Source organism: Silurus meridionalis, chromosome 7 (assembly GCF_014805685.1).
Source record: "Silurus meridionalis isolate SWU-2019-XX chromosome 7, ASM1480568v1, whole genome shotgun sequence".
NCBI classification, from domain to species: Eukaryota; Metazoa; Chordata; class Actinopteri; order Siluriformes; family Siluridae; genus Silurus; species Silurus meridionalis.
The window spans coordinates 3,316,567-3,338,222 of NC_060890.1; the positions used below are offsets into that span (position 1 = coordinate 3,316,567).

Consider the following 21,656-nt stretch of genomic DNA (forward strand, 5'->3'; position numbering starts at 1 on the left):
AGTATCTCTATTATTTGAGGAGAAAAAAATATTCTATCTTCTTGTCCTTGTCTATATTCTTATTTATCATTATATAATTAATAAGAATAATTTATTAGTATTTGGGGACAACCAAAGCATAACAGAAAAATACACCATGAGCGTGTCGTGCATGACCATCATGTCTGAGTATATTGTCTCATAGAGAGTCGGAGGGCTATAAATAGCTTTAGTGCATCATTATCTATAAATAATGAAATCCTTCTGGAATACAGAGACTTCTGAGTATAATCTTGTACATAAAATCATCTAATGACAAATGAAAGTTTAAAAACATAATGCATGCCCAAATGAAAGAGAATTACACTGAGACTTCCTGACTGACAGGAGGCAACGTGTAAAAATGGGAGGACATAAAGACATGAAGACATGACTGTGACACCCAGACAATCAGCACTGGCTCTAGTCACCAATGACTACTGAGGGTGGGCTCATCTCTGAAGTCCACCTACAGGTGGGAGATCAACAATCTGGTCACCTGGTGCAGTCAGAACAACCTGGAGCTCAATGCTGTTAGAACAATGGAGAAGTAGATGGACTTCAGGAAGAACATAGCCCCACCCTCCCCGCCATAGTTGGCGACCCCCTGTTGAATACTTCTGCTTCCTGGAAACCATCATCTCTCAGGACTTTCTGAAGGCCACTTGTTTTGTTTTGTCGTTCTTGGGTGCATTTTGCTGTATGTTTGGGTCGATATCCTGCTGGAGGACCCATTAACTGTGACTGACTCAGAGTCTCCTGATGCTGGGCAGTAAGTTTCACTTCGGAATGGCTTTGAAGTCTTAAGACATAATTGTGCACTGCACAGATTCAAGGCTCCATTTGCCACAATCAAAGCTCCTCCTTGTTCCACAGAGGTGGTCGTCTTCTTTTCTTTTCAAAGCACCATGTTTGCATCTGTGAACATAATATTCAGCTCATGCTCCTTACCAATTTTGGTGAAAGGTTTTTCTTTTCCTGTACAGCTTCTCTAAACCTGTTCCTATGTTCAGATTCCTGTTCTGATTTGCCAGCAATGGATAAACAAATCGATTCAAGATGTGGATGTCACCATGGTTACAAAGAGTAATTATATTAGTTATTCACTTTCTGTCCTTACTGGTAGCACAAACCACTTTGGCCATTTCCCTGAACACCCATAGCAAATGTGTTTCCACCGTTATCTTCTCACCATTCTGTGATGTGACACTACACATCTGTGAAAACTCGAGACACTACAATTTATGCAATATTCAATCCAGACCAACTGCTGCCAACATCCTTTCTAAGATTTTATTCCAATACCCATCCACTAGGTGCACCACTGACCTATCGCAAAAGTGCTGTGTTTAAAAAGAAAGTATTTTCCATCATTTGGAAATGCAACAGCTCAAAATGTACACAATACTGAAAGTTTTTTATATATATATATATATATATATATATATATATATATATATATATATATATATATATATATATATATATATATATATATATATAAAATTGTGTATGTGTTTATTACCACTTACATATATTTTCCTCTCTTCTGTTTACTCCTTGATGATTTCCTTAACCAAGCGCACACACGTCAGAGAATTATACAAATACAAATGACTTTTCGCATCTATGCTGAATTATGTATATTGAGCTGAACAGCTGCCCTGCAATGGAAATTTTCCCTCACTGCCCTCTTTTTACAAAAAAATGAGGCCAAAGGCATTACAGGGCCTGGACAGCTCTTCTGCACTGAGGTGAAATGTATGCTGTTTAGAAAGCATCAAATACTAGAGGCAGAAAACTGGAATACTCTTTTAGGTAGAGTATTCTTTTCTCACTATAATACCTACAGTTTTAAAACAGTAGTGTTGAATTTAGCTCCAAAGGGCTAAGAAATTAATGTTTATAATGTCATTTGTTAACTTGTCCTCATCAGGGAACACATTTACCTCATGCACTTATTCCAACAAAGCTTATTTTTGCTGTACAAAAATGGTCATTAAATGGTGTGTTCCCAGACGACTAATTACTGTATGTAAATCCAAAAATTATGCAACTCATAATATGGCCTTCAGTCAACGGATCTCACTGTAGATAAATACATACGGGACATTTTAGAGTCACATCAAACTTCAGCACAAATCTCAAGAGGGAAATCTTATTTAAAAATAATTCTCCAGCCTCAGGCTCATTGTGACTCAACAACTTAATGTTATTTGTGTGTTTCTCTTTTTAACTATCTAGTCATCTGTAAATGTTTCTGAGAAATATACCAAGTTATAAAATCCAAATCATACCAGAGAGAATGACGATCGTGAAAGAAGAGTTTTTTTGGTGGCCTGCAATGTGCTGCCATTTCACCATTCAGTCCAAAGGTGTTCAACTCAGATACAAGCTACTGCAGTAATATCATCTATTCACACTATTATTATTGTCCATCATTTCATTTGTGCTTTTTTCCTTAAAAATCTGACAGCTGTACATTTGTTCGGTTACCTGTGACTGCGGAAAGCATTGAGAAGCAGAATGACGGCTCCCAGGCAGTAGCAGGCCACAAACGGGCTTCTGAATATGCGAGTCAGCCCTCTTGTTCTGTGTTCCCATCTGGCAACCTACAATATGAAAATGCAAGATTATTAACACTGAACGAGGACTGAAGCTCTGAGATTATAGTAGGAAATCGAGTAAAAAAATTAAACTTCACCTGAAATGATAAAAGATTCTTTTAAATAGTTTAATCTATTCTGGTTTAATTCACACATCTTAAGTGTAGGTGATTCTATAAGGGAAAACTACTACAGGTAGATTGTGTAAAAAAAATGGTTAGAATTTGCCTGAAATGTTTTACATTGTCAATCCTGATCATCCTAAATGGTGTCACTATTTTGTAGTTCTACCTCGAAATCAGCACTTACATTCGGTATGAAAAATAATTAACCAAACCACAACATTAAGACATCATCACAAAACCCTACAAATACATTTTACACAACCCTTTACACAACTCGCTCAATAGTGATCGAATAACTTTAACTCATGGTTTTAATTACTGTGCTGAAACACACAAATCAAATAAAAAATACAAAAAACACATTAAAAAGTCCACAGTTTAATTAGTACAATCAGCTCGTAGCTGGCGGGTATCAGCACCGTGTGTGACTGTGCAGGGTTTCAGTATGCGCTTGTTTCAGCTCTTGTAATAACCCAATTAATGCATGCTGAAGCTCAGAGGGTCTCAGAGGGGATGGGGAACAGAACATGTTGCAACTGAATAGATGATACACCTCTGGCCTGTTCAACACGTTGACTTCAAGCTACTTTTGTCATCTTCCCAATAACTAAGTATGTAAATAACTTTCATTGTAGGTACAGAACACTTCTCCTTAATGTGTGCTGATGAAAATGTATCTATTTAAGTGTGCAACATTCACAGTTTACAGCATGTACTTTGGACTTGTACTTTATGTATCACATAAGAAAACACATAACTGGCAGAGAAGAACGTAACTGAACCTCCGCCTCATCCCCACTGAACCTCTACCTCATCCCCACTGAACCTCTACGTCAACCCCACTGAACCCCAACGTCAACCCCACAGAACCCCTACGTCAACCCCACTGAACCCCTACCTCATCACCACTGAACCTCTACCTCATCCCCACTGAACCCCTACCTCATCCCCACTGAACCCCTCGTCAACCCCACTGAACCTCTACCTCAACCCCACAGAACCCCTACCTCAACCCCACTGAACCCCTACGTCAACCCCACTGAACCTCTACCTCAACCCCACTGAACCCCTACCTCATCCCCACTGAACCCCTACGCCAACCCCACTGAACCCCTACCTCATCCCCACTGAACCTCTACCTCATCCCCACTGAACCCCTCGTCAACCCCACTGAACCCCTACGTCAACCCCACTGAACCCCTACCTCATCCCCACTAAACCCCTACCTCATCCCCACTGAACCTCTACCTCATCCCCACTGAACCCCTACGTCAAACCCACTGAACCCCTACGTCAACCCCACTGTTGCACCCCAGCCATGCTCCAGATAAAAGCCTTCACTTCATTAATACTCAAAGTATTATTATTATTATTATTATTATTATTGCATGTGCAGGACATGGCGTTTACCACTTATGCCTAGTTTCATGCTTTTTTTTTTTTGACTGAAAGTGTTAAGTTTATATTTACAGCATTTGCCCTCGTCCAGAGCAACTTACACTTATTCATACAAATGGGCAGAAATGGGTTTAAGGGCCTTGCTCAGGGGCCCAGGAGTAGCAGCTTGGTGTGGGTGGAATTTAAACTAAATAACAGGTCCAATTACTTAACCATTAAGCTGCCACCTCCACAAAAGTATGGCAAGGATTTCTATCTATGGCATTTGAAAGAAGTCCTTATCCAGAGCACTGTACAGTTACAGCGGTGTAAAAAAGTGTTTGCGCCCTTCCTGATTTCTTATTTTTTTGCATGTTTGTCACACTTTAATGTTTCAGATCATCAAACTAATTTAAATATTAGTAAAAGATAACACAACATGACGTTTTTAAATGAAGGTTTTTATTATTGAGGGAAAACTAAATCCAAATCTACATGGCCCTGTGTAAAAAAGTGTTTGCCCCCCTGTTAAAACTGTGGTTTATCACACCTGAGTTCAATTTCTCCAGCCACACCCAGGCCTGATTACTGCCACACCTGTTCACAATCAAGAAATCTTTTAAATAGGACCTGCCTGACAAAGTGAAGTAGACCAAAAGATCCTCAAAAGCTAGACATCATGCTGAGATCCAAATAAATTCAGAAACATATGAAAAAGAAAGTAATTGGGATCTATCAGTCTGGAAAAGGTTATAAAGCTGTTTTTAAAGCTTTGGGACTCCAGTGAACCACAGTGAGAGCCATTATTCACAAATGGCAAAAACATGGAACAGTGGAGAACCTTCCCAGGACTGCCCAAAATTACCCCAAAAGCAGCTGCGGCTTGATCAATTGCAAGAGGTATGTGTGTATGCTAAATTGTCAGTAGATGGACAGAGTAAACGGCACTCGCTGATCAGATTAATAAGTGGGTCAGTAGAGAATGTTATCGAGACAGAAGATGACAATGATGTAGCCTGCCAACACGTGAAAGATTTGATAGAGTTTGCCAGAGGGATGACGCAACACAGCGATGGCGCGGACCAAGATGGCGCCAGCGATACAGACAGGAGTTTATCGGAGCTCGCGCGTTTAAAGAAACAGTACGCCGAACTGCATCGTAATTTCGAGATGTCTACCAGTATGCTGAGGAACGAAATCCAGCGCGTGAGTCTGAATGTTCCTGATGTTTCAAGCTCCCCTGTTTCAGAAGTCACCATTAGACGGGATTTCAAGATTAATGGCCAAATAGGGGAATGGGGACAGAAAGATAAACTGTCATACAACAATTTAGTACACCAGATTGAGGCTGGAATAAATAAAGGACACAGAGAGTCTGAAATTATTGATGCAGTGATCAGAGCAATCAGTCCAGGTATGAGCCTGCGTGATATGCTGGAAATTAAAACCGACTTAACCCTTTCCAAACTGCGTACTATCCTAAAAGGCCATTATAAGGAGGAAAGCCCAACCGACTTGTATCATAGATTAATAAACATCACTCAGGAGAGCCGCGAGTCACCACAAAATTTCCTCTTTCGAGCTATTGAATTAAAAGAAAGACTTTTAGCTGCTGCTCGAGAACCGGAGGGAGAAGAATTATACAGCCCTGCCCTCATACAGAAAGGATCCGTACGGGCGCTGGGGACAGGTTTGTCAAATGATCACATAAAATATCAGCTTAAGGCCTGCCTTGACGATCCTTCAGTCACAGATGAAGTTCTTATCACAAAGATGAACGAAGCAGCAAGCCTAGAGTCAGAAAGGCAGCAAAAATTTAAAAAGACTGCCCATGTAAAAGAGACTAAAGTCATGGAGATCCAGGCAGAACCACATCAGAACCAAGAAAGGATGGCTCATGTACTCTCAGGTAAAGAACAGTCCACACACACACAAGTGAAAGTGTTAAGAACACCACAAGTCACGGAGAAGAAAGACTCTGAGCTCTATGAGGTCGTCCAGCAGCTGAAAGAGGAGATCGGAGAAATGCGGAAGGTGATGGCTACCTACCGTTCTATTCAGCCACGAGAAAGGAAGCGAGGATGCCGTGGATGTCAGGAACAAGGTAGAGGTGACCAATGTGACCATTGTTTTAAATGTGGACAAAGTGGACATCTTTCCAGAGGGTGCAGGGGACCGTTTACAGGAAGGAAAGAAAGGGACAATTAAAAGACTGTATGGCAGTAACAGCTCACACTACGTCATCGCAGTTGCAGAAACATCAAAGTATGCTCCTGTGTGACAGCATTAAGCAACTGGAGGACAGAGAAACAGCAAAGCGGAAGGAGAGCAACCTAAAGCTGCTTCAAATCAGTAAGTGCCAATCAGCTATCCACCAAACACAATGCGAAGTTGCTGAATTTGATCGGAGAGAAGTGTGTGGTAAATTGTTTTCTTAATGGAGTGCCAACACAAGCACTATGGGATACAGGGTCACAAGTGTGTCTCATGAATGAAAAGTGGAGAAAAGAACACATCCCCCACACCATGCCACGTAGCCTTGAAGAGATCCTAGGTCCAGAAAGTCTCACCGGTCGGGCAGTAAATCAAACAGTCATTCCGTTTGAAACCTGGGTGGAAGTGACGTTCACACTGGGAACAGACAAAGCCACACCGCTGGAATTGGAGGTACCTGTCTTGGTTTCTAATGAGGATGGGGTGGCAGATGAACCAATTATCGGTTATAATGTCATTGAGTATCTTCTGAACAACGGTGTTGAACAGCCTAATGGAGTAACAACCACAGCCATGAGTACTGCCCTGTCCTGCGACTGCAAGAAAGTAGAGGTCGACCTGCCTCCACGCGCAATTCTGGGCTATATACAGCGAGTAAAAGACATCTACCCAGCCGAGGTGAAATTAGTGACAGCCCAGCGGGAGAATGCATGTAACACCACCACATTCACCACACAAGACCCGCTCCTCAAAGACAGTAAACAAGCTCATCAATGTTTAGAAAATGCTGAGGAGGTGGTAACAACCCAGCCGAAAGACCTATGGTACCCTCCTGTTCGCATTGAACATTTAACACCTGAACAGCAACGGAGAGTAAAACAGCTTTTGAAAGAGGAGAGTAATGCTTTTGCCCGTGATGATCGCGATGTTGGATGTATTCCGTCCCTTCAGCTAAAAATCCGCCTCCATGACATCACACCTGTAAAGCACACCTACATGTCGGTTCCGAAGCCACTACATAAAGCGGTTAAAGAATATTTGGAGGATTTGTTGAATAAGGGATGGATCACTAGCTCGAAGTCTACCGGGAGTTAAATAAGAAATCCATTCCAGACAGACACCCAATACCCAGAATACAAGACATGCTTGACAGCTTGGTGGGCAGCACCTGGTTTTCAGTTCTCGATCAAGGTAAAGCTTATCACCAGGGGTTTGTAGAGGAATCCAGCCGACCTCTTACTGCGTTCATAACACCGTGGGGATTATATGAATGGGTGAGAGTTCCGTTTGGATTGTCCAACGCACCGGCTGAATTCCAAAGGAGCATGGAGGAGTGCCTGAGAAAACTGCGGGATGAGGTATGTCAGCCTTACCTAGATGATAATTTAGTCCATTCGAAAACATTTGATGATCATCTCCAGAATTTAAGAAAGGTATTGCAGTGTTACCAGAAGCATGGTGTTAAGCTCACGCCTAGAAAATGCGAAGTGTTCCAGGGGGGAGGGAGGTTAGTGACTAAAGATGGGTACACAAAGGACCCTGCTGACATTGCTCCGGTTCAAGCCCTAAAAGAGAGGACCCCTAAAACAGTTGGAGAAGTAAGGAAGTTACTAGGATTTCTTTCCTACTACCGGTCATACATCAAGAACGTCTCTCGCAAGGCTGCGGCTCTTTATATGCTGCTCACTGATACGACGACACCAAAAACAAAAGTACGGCTGAAGCAGAAGGGCAAGGGAAAACGTCGCCAAGGACAGCTTGCATCATCACATCCTGTCACATGGACTGAAGAACATCAAAAGGTCCTCTGCGAATTAGTGGACTGCTTGTCCAACCCACCTGTGTTGGGCTATCCAGATCTGAATGAACCATTTGTGCTACACTGTGACGCTTCCCAGGAAGACCTCGGTGCAGTGTTATATCAAAGGCAAGGAGGCAAGTTAGTGGTAATAACTTATGGATCAAGAACCCTAACTGCTTCTGAGAAAAATTACCACCTGCATTCAGGAAAGTTAGAGTTCTTGGCCATGAAGTGGGCGATCTGTGAGCGGTTTAGAGATTATTTGTACTATGCACCATCCTTTATTGTGTACACAGACAATAACCCTCTCACATATGTGTTGACAACAGCCAAGCTCAATGCAACCACATACAGATGGGTAGCCGAACTTGCCGATTTCCGATTCGCCATTAAATACCGTCCAGGAAAGTCGAATGGGGATGCCGATGGTCTCTCGCGCATGCCACTGTCAATGGAACAGTACATGGGAACCTGCTCAGAGGAGGTACAACCTGAAATTATGGTCAGTATATCTCAGTCAGTGATGGTACAAAAACAGGAGAGAGGCCCATGGTTGTGTCCACTCACCATTACATCAGCACTGGCAGTAAGACAAGAGGAGGATTTGCCCCAATCAGTTGCAGAGATCCCTAAGGAAGTCCTGAGAAAAGCTCAGGAAGACGATCCTGAAATAAAAGAAATTTTGATGTGTCTTAAGTCAAAATCCCGACACATAAGCAGGAGCCATGGCAAAGAAGCATGATTTTTTACATGTAGAGAAGTGTAAAGGGGGTTATGAATACATTTTAGTTGTAATGGACCACTTTACACGGTTCCCTCAAGCGTATGCATGTAGAAACAAGAGTGCCAAGACAGCGGCAGAGAAGGTGTTCGGTGACTTTGTTTTGAAGTTTGGTTTCCCAACAAAACTGCACCACGACCAAGGAAGGGAATTCGACAACAAGCTGTTTGCCAAATTGCAAGAGTACAGTGGTGTGCAAGGTTCCCATACAACCCCATATCACCCACAGGGAAACACATCGCTTGCAATGCTGAGAGCTTTACCCGAGACCGCTAAAACCGACTGGAAGACATCACTCGCAAAGGTTGTGAATGCATACAACTGTACAAGAAATGAGGCAACGGGGTTCGCACCATACTACCTTCTGTTTGGCCGTACACCAAGATTGCCTATTGATGTTATGTTTGGTATACAAGCACAGGACCAAAACTCCTCTTACGATGACTATGCTGAGAGCTGGAGAAAAAGAATGATTGAAGCATATGAGCTAGCCTCAAGAGTATCCAACAAGGCGAAGGAGAGAGGAAAAGCTTTATATGACAAGAAAGTGCACGGAGCTGAATTGTTTCCTGGTAACAGAGTATTGGTCCGTAATTTTAAGGAGAGAAGTGGACCTGGAAAACTCAGACCATTTTGGGAAGACCAAATTTATGTGGTCACCCAGAGGAAGTATCCGGATAGTCCAGTATATGAAGTCCGACCGGAAAATGGGAAAGGAAAAACAAGAATACTTCACAGAAACCTGTTGTTACCATGTGAGTACTTACCTGTAGAAACAGAACATCGACCCGGAGAATCAGGAGAAGATAAGAAGAAAACCACGCAGAGAAAACCCTCAAAACGGGAAAATCAGATGCATTGTGACAACTCAGATGATAATGATGATGTTTGGGAAAGTCTGGTCAGAATGCCATTTGGCAGAGAGAGTCGAGATTACAGCCGCTGTCAACAGTCAGAACCACTAGAATCGCATCCAGAGGATACAGCAATGCTGAACAGTGCAGAGTCAGAGGGAGATGAGGAGGTCTCATCAGCAAGAGAAGAGGTTGTAGAAACCGATGAAGCTGAAAAGATTGACGCAGAGATTCCTTCGCAACAAGTCTGCAAAAGAGTATATCCTTTGAGAAACAGGAAAGCAAAAAAAATGTTTAGTTACAACACCCTAGGTCAGCCTAGTATTGTGGAGTTACGGTATTAGTTACGGTGTTAATTGCACTTTAGTTCTACAAAGTTAATCAGTTAAGTTAAAAGAAAAAAATTGCTTAATTTATTTTTTGTGTTTTATCAATGTTCAGTTAATAAGTACATTCCAGAAAATAACACAGATAATGTAGATTGTTTCCATGGGGTAAGGTTAATTTCCTTCAGTGAAAGTACAGATTCCTGTTAATGAACAGTGATGGTGGCAGAAGATCATGGTGCACAATGATGTCTGCTGCAAACACACGACATAGAAAAGGAGATAAATGGCGTGTGTCGCGTGCAAAAGTACAGCACGAGTAGTTGAAATGTTGTATCACTGACTTCTAACCAAGGAACAATTTCATTGGTGGAACCAAAAGTGTATTCTGAGAATGTTGGGACTACATTCTATTTTGTAGGGGAGAATGTGGGGAAATCTCGAATATACTGATAGTTTTGTGGTATAATCTAGCGCCCCCCCCTTAATAGTGTTCGTTCTGGGAATTGTCCGTTTGAAAAATCTTTATTGAATCAGTTAGCACACATTTGTATATTCACAATCAGGTAATTAATGCCCAGCGGGTGGCAGTAGCCAGGTCAAGAACCCCCAAAAGTGTAAGAGAAGAAGAGTGAATAACGCGAGAGTGATGTGTTGTGTGAAAAACGTGTTGGGGAATGGTATTCGTTTCTTGAGATGTGCTGTGGAGAGGTCTGTCTCGATTTACAAATATGTTGGCTGAATAAAGAAAGAACCCAAATCAACCACACGCTTGTTGTCTTCTTTGAGTGTGCTACACATGGAGATAAACCATTTAGTGCTTTATAAGTGAGTAGCAGTAGTTTGTAGTCTATTCGAAACTTAACAGGAAGCCAATGTAGGGACGATAAGATTGGGGTTATATGATCATATTTTCTTGCCCTTGTAAGAACTCTTGCTGCCACATTCTGAACTAACTGAAGCTTGTTTATTAATGATGCAGGACATCCACCTAGTAACGCATTACAGTAGTCTATTCTGGAGGTCATTAACGCATGGATGAGCTTCTCTGCATCAGATATAGACAACATATTTCTTAGCTTAGAAATATTTCTAAGGTGAAAGAAGGCTGTTTTTGTAACTTGGTTGATATGATTTTTAAAAGATAAGTTGCTATCTAAAATAACTCCCAGGTCTTTTACCTCTTTGATGACTCATCCAAGAGGTCACAAAAGACCCCACAACATCATCCAAAGAACTGCAGGCCCCACTTGCCTCAGTTAAGGTCAGTGTTCATGACTCCACCATAAGAAAGAGACGGCAAAAATGCTCTGCATGGCAGAGTTCCAAGATGAAAACCACTGCTGAGCAAAAAGAACATAAAGGCTTGTTTTAGTTTTGCCAGAAAACATCTTGATGATCCCCAAGACTTTTGGGAAAATACTCTGTAAACTGACGAGACAAAAGTTTAACTTTTTGGAAGGTGTGTGTCCCATTACGTCTGGCGTAAAAGTAACACTGCATTTTAGAAAAAGAACATCATACCAGCAGTAAAATATGGTGGTGGTAGTGTGATGGTCTGGGGCTGTTTTTCTGCTTTAGGACCTGGAAGACATGCTGTGATTAATGGAACCATGAATTCTGCTGTTAACCAAAAAATCCTAAGGAAGAATGTCTAGCCATCTGTTCCTGACCTCAAGCTGAAGTGAACTTGGGTTCTGCAGCAGGACAATGATCCAAAACACACCAGAAAGTCCACATCTAAATAACTGCAGAAAAACTAAATGAAGACTTTTGAATGGCCTAGTCAAAGTCCTGACCTGAATCCTACTGAGATGCTGTGGCATGACCTTAAAAAGGCGTTTCATGCTTGAAAACCGTCTAATGTGGCTGAATTACAACAATTCTGCAGAGATGAGTGAAGCAAAATTCCTCCACAGCGCAGTAACAGACTCATTGCAAGTTATCACAAACGCTTGATTGCAGTTGATGCTGCTAAGGGCGGCTCAACCAGTTAGTAGTTTTAGGGGGCAAACACTTTTTCACAGAGGGCCATGTAGTTTTGGATTTTGTTTTACCTCAATAGTAAAAAACTTTATTTAAAAACTGCATGTTGTGTTCACTTGTGTTCTCTTTTACTAATATTTAAATTTGTTTAATGATCTGAAACATTAAAGTGTAACAAACGTGCAAAAAGAAATAAGAAATCAGGAATGGGCAAACACTTTTTCACACCACTGAATCTCAGTTATACAGCTGAGCAGTAGAGGGTTAAGGGCCTTGCTCAATGGCCCAGCAGTGGCAGCTTGGTAATGCTGGGATTTGAACCCATGGCCTAACAATCAGAAGTCCAACATCTTATAAGGAAAGATAACTTTTATTCCACTACTGATTCCTGAAGACCCCCGAGTGGCTCACACACATAATCCTACTGTACACAATGCAAATGTAAACCTCACACTAGGGATGCACCAAAATGAAAATTCTGGGCCGAAACCGAAAACCGAAAAAGAGGAAAGCAAGGCTGAAACCCGAAACACCGAAAGAAATTATGGCAATTATTATTACCATTGCATTTATGGCTATGACTGTGTACTAAACTTACTAAAATCAAGGCATTTCAATTGCATAAATTTAATATTAAAGTTTTAAAGCATAAATCAATTACAATTTATGAAAATATTTATTTATAGCACATTGCAGCAATGCACAGGATAAAATAAATTAAAATTCAAACTTAAATGTTTAACTTAAATGCACTCATGTGTACATTAAATAATAATGTACAGGCCCTCTGGCCTGCTGAAAGGTTGTACAATTAAATATGTTCTTTCATAAAAACAAAGTGCATTCAGAACAAGTGCAACTGCTTAAAGACACAACACTAAAACACTATCACTGCGAAACTTCCTGCCTTTTAAAAACGTCCACCACAGACGGAGTGCGCGTGCTCGGAGGGGTTTTGCTTTTCTGTGCTGTGTTTCTCTCATATTCAGCATAGCGATCGGGATGTTTGGATTTCAGCTGATAAATTAAACCTGACGTGGAGAAAGTTTTTGCAGAAGAAATTTCGGCATTACATGTTTTGCACATCGCTATCCGTGTGTCTTTCTCAGATATACTGAAATACGTCCACACCGCAGACATGTTGTTTTAGACAGGCACGTGCAGGCAGCGGTTTCTGTTTGCGTCATCACAACACACTGTTTCAGCCGTGTTTTTTCGGTGATCAAAGTCTTTCCGAAAACCGAAAATGCACTTTTGGGCCATTTTCGGCCGAAAATTTCCGGTGGCCGAATATTCGGTGCATCCTTACCTCATACCGGCTTCGCCAGTGTTAAATGATAAATATGGCCTTCATATTATACCCAGTATAATATACCTCCATATACCAAACAAATCTGTTCCTAATTTCAAGTTATTCATATTAAAGATGTCAACTTAATCTCTAACAAAAAGAGCATTCCATGTTCCAGTGCCAGAGCAGCTCGGATAAGTGCAACTTACATTATTGAAAGTGAATCGCAAAATTTGACAGTCGTACCGACTATCTGTCGCCCTCTACTGGAAGAATGACCAAAAGCTAAAGAATCTTGGTGTAAAAAAATCTGAATTAAAGCTTTCATGGGCCCATAAACCCATAAATTATAAACATTATCATACAGGCACATATTTCACTTTTATACAACTCTGTACATGGTAATCTTTCTGTATAAAATGATATTTCCTCTATGCAGTATTTAGAACACTGCTGCTTGCTCCACAAGGCAGGTCACACACATGCCTACAAGATCTTTACCCTCAGAGAGGAATGTCGTTTGTCCTCAGTGGAGAAACAGGTTCACCCTTTAACACAAACGAGATAAAAACTTTCTTATTTCCACAAAAAAATCTACAACTACAGTACACACAAAAACACTTTCTGCTTCCCGCATTCTTTAGATTCCTCAAAGGGGTTCTGTAGTGTTTCAGCGTTTATTAATAAAAAGCTGCTGCTTCATGATAAAAATTGCACATCTCGTAACATTCGGATTTTTATTTTATATACAAGACTGAAATCATCGCCACATATTATATTATACTGATCACAGCGATAAGAGTGAACTCTTCTAGGCAGCGTTGGGTCAAAGAAAAGTAAGTGGATTCAACAAAGTACAGTGAAGTAGTACAGTATCTGTGTGGAGTCTTGATGGCTTCTGAGATACATGCATGTTCCATATATTTATATGCCACAAACTCGGTAAAAGACAAAAAACAGAAGAATTTGACAGTGAAAGACTGATAGAAAGTTCTGTGGAGTCTAAATGTGACATCTTTGAAGAAAAGAACTGATGGAGAACAGGAGAGAAGATGAGATCAGACTCCCTCACCCCCCACATGCAAACATGGAGGTGAAAGTTTAGTGGTTTGGGGTTGTTTTGGAGCAGGGAAGGATGGAGACTTATTCCCATGGCTCCCTTCAACACCATACAGTTCCCTCTGGACTGCGGTTGGAATGTTCAGTCACCGCATCTAAATCATATTAAATTGCTCTGGGATGAACTGGATCACAAAGAAACTAGTGAAGAACAACTTTATCAAATTTTACAATTGAATTTTCAGCTGAATGTTTGGAAAAACAAGCCGCCTGGATGCCGAGTGTGTGTGAAGCTGTTCTTCATGCTGAGTAAGGATTTATTAATGAAAATAAAGTTCAACAACTTTACATTTATATATTTGTTTGGTCAAAGAAAATCCTTATACCATTAAATTACTTCTAACTGCATATAAACTGAAGGAATATGCACACGTCTCTCAAAAACCATAAAAGACCAGGTGCGTTTAAACTTCCACAGGCGTTGTACATTATATTATTTTGACACGTTCATAGAATTTCAATGTGTTCATATTAGTCCTGAATTACTGCAGCTCTTTTGTCCTGGATAAACATCTTACATCATCTCTGGAACTGTACATGTGCAACATGACAATCCATATAAATGACTTCATTCGACATAATTTATAGTATTTACAGGATTTCTTGAAATAACCACCGCATTTAACCTTCAGCATTGCAGATAGAAACTAACAGTATTTTCAGGACAGTTGGAGAATCTGGCCAGAGATAAAGTATTTCTTTTAGACTGCTGATTCTCAATATTTACCACAATATAGCATTTTACTGTTTAATAGCAAAGTTTAAAAGAACATTCTTCAAAAACATGCAAACTGAATAACACTGTTTATTTTATGTAACATTAATACTGATACCCGTGTCCATGTAAGACCACCACTGAACGCAGTTTAAGACTCTCTGAAGGATGACCAAAGTGTCAGGTTACATTTGAAGCTACCAGGACCGAAGTTTGGATTCCTTCTTTTGTGCACGTAGGCAGATCTTTCACACACACTTGCGTGGTAATAATATGGGGAATTTGGCGTGATCTCACTGAGGCCCTGGAACACAGTTACACGTGTAAGGCTTCACAGCAAGGCTTCAAACATTCCACACCAAATGCCACTCGCTGATGAGGAACTGTCTGTTATAGGGTTATAATTTAATCACTGAACTCATTCCACTGGTGGATGAGGTTCTTTGATAAAATATGAAGAGGTGTCAGGATTTGCACAAGGAGCTGCAGTACAGACATGGTGGCACATCAAGTTTTCGATTCTTTATGCAACCTAACAGAAGGCCAAACTTCAGTACTAAAAATAAATGCTCCTAAGAGACACTTTCCATCAAGCTGTAATCTGAAATGTAATAAAAGCGTTTGTGTTTTCTGTATAATTCCGCATAATAAATTAAGTTCTGACAAATATCGATGATTTCTGCTCGAATATTCTGCACATTAGTGCGTTAAAGCTACACTTTGCGCTCTGCCTGTGCTGAACTCACCACATTCCAGAAGAACGGGTTGAAGATGATGGTGATGACTGCAATGCAGAAGCTGCGCTCTGTTAAATCAATGTGCTTCGTGATCTCGAACAACACAGACATGTCTGCCTGAAATAAATAAAAAAAACAGGAGGAAACGTCAGTCTATTAGTCTCAAAGCAGCTTCATACACAAGCATTGTTGTCCTACAAACACTTGATGATTCGTCTGAGCTTCTCATTGTGAAAATATCTCCAGGACCAGTGAAGTTCACTGACTGTAGAATTTATATAGAATTATATCTGGATCAACAAATGAAGGAGTTACATTCACGATCACAGTAAAATCTCTGCCCCAGAGTAAAACGGAAAATTGGATTACATGCCCACATTTTTAATTAATAAACAGTTCTAGATTTTTTGTGAAAAAATTATGTCAAATAACATTTCCAAAAACACCCCCACAAACGGGGCAGAGCCTTAAAAAGTGAAGCCAGGAACAGTTTTTACTGCATTACAATTTTCTGAAGAATTTCAGGGATTGAAGATGTTGAAGTCAGTTGAAGTTACCAGTTTAATAAATCATTAGGTAAGTTTTAATAACTCAATAATAAAATACAACTTTATAAATGACAAGCTGCTTAACCACGGCCAAGATTAAGCCTGAGAAGCTCTACAGGACCCTAAACCTGTAAACCCTTTGCCCATAAATACTTCTCCTGTAAACCCCACACTCGTAATCCCCACACTCGTAATCCGCACAACCATAAAACCCACATTCGTAAACCCTAAACTCATAAACCCTCCACCTGTAAATCCTTCACCTGTAAACCCCACACTCATTAACCCTTCACCCGTAAACCCCACACTTATAAACGCCACACTCGTAATTCCCACACTCGTAATTCTCACACTCGTAATCCCCACACTCGTAATCCCCACGCTCGTAATATCCACACTGTAATCCGCACACCTGTAAATTCTTCACCTGTAAACCCCACACTCATAAACGCCACACTCGTAATCCCCACACTCGTAATCCCCACACCTGTAAATTCTTCAACTGTAAACACCACACTCATAAACCCTACACTCATTAACCCAACACCTGTAAATCCTTCACCTGTAAACCCCACACTCACAAACCCCACACTCATAAACCCTTCACCCGTAAACCCCACACCCATAAACCCTACACTTATAAACCACACACTCGTAATCCCCACACCGTAAACCCCACAATCATAAACCCCACCAGTAAATCCTTCACCTGTAAACCCCCACTCATAAACCCTTCACCTGTCAACCCCACACTCCTAAACCCCACACCTGTACATTTTTCACCTGTAAACCCCCACTTATAAACCCTTCACCGTCAACCCCACACTCATAAACCACACACCCATAAACCCCACACTCGTAAACCCCACACCTGTAAATTTTTCACCTGTAAACTCCACACTCATAAACCGCACACTCATAAACCCCACACCTGTAAACCCCACAATTGTAAACCCCACACCCAAAACCCACACTTAAACCACACACTCGTAATCCCCACACCGTAAACCCCACAATCATAAACCCCACACCAGTAAATCCTTCACCTGTAACCCACCCACTCATAAACCCTTCACCTGTCAACCCCACAATCATAAACCACACACCCATAAACCCCACATAAACCCCCACTCCTGTAAATTTTTCACCTGTAAACCCCCACTCATAAACCCTTCACCGTCAACCCCACACTCATAAACCACACACCCATAAACCCCACACTCGTAAACCCCACACCTGTAAATTTTTCACCTGTAAACCCCACACTCATAAACCGCACACTCATAAACCCCACCTGTAAACCCCACACCCAAAACCCCACCCTCGTAATCCCCACACTTGTAAACCCCACAACTGTAAATCTGTCACTTGTAAACCCCACACTTATAAACACCACACTCATAAACCCTTCACCCATAAACTCCACACTCATAAACCCCACACTCAAACCCCACACCTGTAAACCACACACTCATAAACCCTACACTCGTAAACTCTACACTCGTAAAACCCACACTTGTAAACCCCACACCTGTAAACCCCACACTCATAAAACCCACACTCATAAACCCTTCAGCCGTAAACCCCACACTCATAAACGCCACAATCGTAATTCCCACACTCGTAATCCCCACACCTGTAAATCCTTCACCTATAAACCCCACACTTATAAACCCCACACATGTAAATCCTTCACTTGTAAACCCCCACATAAACCCTTCACCCATAAACCCCACACTCCTAAACCCCACACTCCTAAACCCCACTCCTAAACCCCACTCCTAAACCCCACACTCCTAATCCCCACACTCCTAATCCCCACACCTGTAAATCCTTTTACCTGTAAACCCCACACTTATAAACACCACACTCATAAACCCCACACCTGTAAACCCCACACTCAAACCCCACACTCAAACCCCACACTCAAACCCCACACTCAAACCCCACACTCAAACCCCACACTCAAACCCCACACTCAAACCCCACACTCAAACCCCACACTCAAACCCCACACTCAAACCCCACACCTGTAAACCCCACACTGTAAACCCCACACTCAGAAACCCCACACCTGTAATTCCCACACCTGTAATTCCCACACCTGTAATCCCCACACCTGTAATCCCCACACTCATAAACCCAACACTTATAAACCCAATACCTGTAAATCCTTTTACCTGTAAATCCTTCACTTGTAAACCCCATACCTGTAAATCCTTCACCTGTAAACCCCACACCTGTAAACCCCACACTCATAAACCCTTCACCGTAAACTCCACACTCGTAATCCCCACACCTGTAAATCTTTTACCTGTAAATCCCACTCATAAACCCCACTCCGGTAAACCGTAAACCACACACTCATAAACCACACACCTGTAATCCCCACACTCGTAATCCCCACACCCGTAAACCCCACACTCGTAAACCCCACACTCGTAAACCCCACACCTGTAAAACCTTCACCTGTAAACCCCACACTTATAAACCCCACTCATAAACCCTTCACCTGTAAACCCACACTCAAACCCCACACTCATAAACCCTACACTCGTAATTAGGGATGCACCGAATATTTGGCCACCGAAAATTGTCGGCCGAAAATGGCCCAGAAGTGCATTTTCGGTTTTCAGCCGAAAGACTTTGATCACCGAAACAACACGGCTGAAACAGTTTGTTGTGATGACGCAAACAGAAACCGCGTCCTGCACATGCTTGTCTGAAGCAACATGTCTGTGGTGTGGACGTATTTCAGTATATCTGAGAAAGATCCACGGATAGCGATTTGCAAAACATGTAATGCCAAAATTTCACGAGGAGGTGCGTCTGCAAAGACTTTCTTCACGTTGGGTTTAATTTATCACCTGAAATCCAAACATCTCGATCGCTATGCTGAATCTGAGAGAAAGACAGAAAAGCAAAACCCCTCCGAGCACACGTGTCTGTGGCGGACGTTTTTAAAAAGGCAGGAACCCCACACCTGTAAATTATTCATCTGTAAACACCCCACTCATAAACCCTACACTCGTAAACCCCACACTCATAAACCACACACTCGTAAACCACACACCAGTAAACCCTTCACCCGTAAACTCCACACTCGTAACACTCGTAATCCCCACACTCGTAACACTCATAATCCCCACACTCGTAATCCCCACACCTGTAAATCCTTCACCTGTAAACCCCACACTCATAAACCCCACTCCCGTAAACCACACACTCATAAACCACACACCCGTAATCACCACACTCATAAACCCCACACCCATAAACCCCACACCCATAAACCCTACACTCATGAACCCCACACTTATAAACCACACTCATGAACCCCCACCTGTAAACCTCCCACGCATAAACCCCACACTCATAAACCCTTCACCCGTAAACCACATACCCACAAACCACACACTTACAAACCACACACCCATAAAACCCACACTCGTAAACCCGACACTTATAAACGCTACACCTGTAAATCCTTCAACTGTAAACCCCACACTCATAAACCCTTCACCCCTAAACCCCACACTAATAAACCCCACACCTGTAAATTCTTCACCTGTAAACCCCACACTCATAAACCCTACACTCATAAACCCCAACCCTGTAAATCCTTCACCTGTAAACCCCACACTTGTAATACCCACACCCGTAAACCCCACATTCGTAAACCCCACACCTGTAAAACCTTTACCTGTAAACCTCACACTCATAAACCCCACACTCATAAACTCTTCACCTGTAAACCCCACACTCAAACCACACACCCATAAAACCCCACACCTGTAATCCCCACACCTATAAAACCCACATTCATAAACCGACACTCATAAACCCTACACCTGTAAATCCTTCACCTGTAAACACCACACTCATAAACCCTTCACCGTAAACCCCACACCTGTAAATCCTTCACCTGTAAACCCCACACTCATAAACCCCACACCTGTAAATCCTTCAACTGTAAACCCCACACTCATAAACCCTACACCCTAAACCACACACTCATAAACCCCACACCTGTAAATTCTTCACCTGTAAACGCCACACTCATAAACCCCACACTCATAAACCCCACACCTGTAAACGCCACACTCATAAACCCCACACTCATAAACCCCACACCTGTAAATCCTTCACCTGTAAACTCCACACTCGTAATCCCCACACTCGTAATCCCCACACTCGTAACACTCATAATCCCCACACTCGTAATCCCCACACCTGTAAATCCTTCACCTGTAAACCCCACACTCATAAACCCCACTCCCGTAAACCACACACTCATAAACCACACACCCGTAATCACCACACTCATAAACCCCACACCCATAAACCCCACACCCATAAACCCTACACTCATGAACCCCACACTTATAAACCACACTCATGAACCCCCACCTGTAAACCTCCCACGCATAAACCCCACACTCATAAACCCTTCACCCGTAAACCACATACCCACAAACCACACACTTACAAACCACACACCCATAAAACCCACACTCGTAAACCCGACACTTATAAACGCTACACCTGTAAATCCTTCAACTGTAAACCCCACACTCATAAACCCTTCACCCCTAAACCCCACACTAATAAACCCCACACCTGTAAATTCTTCACCTGTAAACCCCACACTCATAAACCCTACACTCATAAACCCCAACCCTGTAAATCCTTCACCTGTAAACCCCACACTTGTAATACCCACACCGTAAACCCCACATTCGTAAACCCCACACCTGTAAAACCTTTACCTGTAAACCTCACACTCATAAACCCCACACTCATAAACTCTTCACCTGTAAACCCCACACTCAAACCACACACCCATAAACCCTACACTCGTAATCCCCACACCTATAAAACCCACATTCATAAATCCGACACTCATAAACCCTACACCTGTAAATCCTTCACCTGTAAACACCACACTCATAAACCCTTCACCCGTAAACCCCACACCTGTAAATCCTTCACCTGTAAACCCCACACTCATAAACCCCACACTGTAAACCTTACACCTGTAAATCCTTCAACTGTAAACCCCACACTCATAAACCCTACACCCTAAACCACACACTCATAAACCCCACACCTGTAAATTCTTCACCTGTAAACGCCACACTCATAAACCCCACACTCA

The 21,656-nt window shown here is 42.0% G+C and overlaps 1 protein-coding gene across 3 annotated transcripts in view; it reads right to left on the reverse strand.

The window, feature by feature from the left end:
* pemt (phosphatidylethanolamine N-methyltransferase) overlaps positions 1-21,656 on the reverse strand; it is a 39,732-nt gene that overhangs the window by 16,880 nt on the left and 1,196 nt on the right. For all 3 annotated transcript variants that reach the window (XR_006926502.1, XR_006926503.1, XM_046854219.1), the window contains exons 2-3: positions 15,960-16,067; positions 2,515-2,630 (exon numbers count right to left, since the gene is read on the reverse strand). Coding sequence is in view for 1 of the 3 variants with exons in the window: in XM_046854219.1 (XP_046710175.1) it covers positions 2,515-2,630; positions 15,960-16,067 (224 nt within the window). In the remaining 2 variants the exon portion in view is untranslated. The remainder of the gene's footprint in view (positions 1-2,514; positions 2,631-15,959; positions 16,068-21,656) is intronic.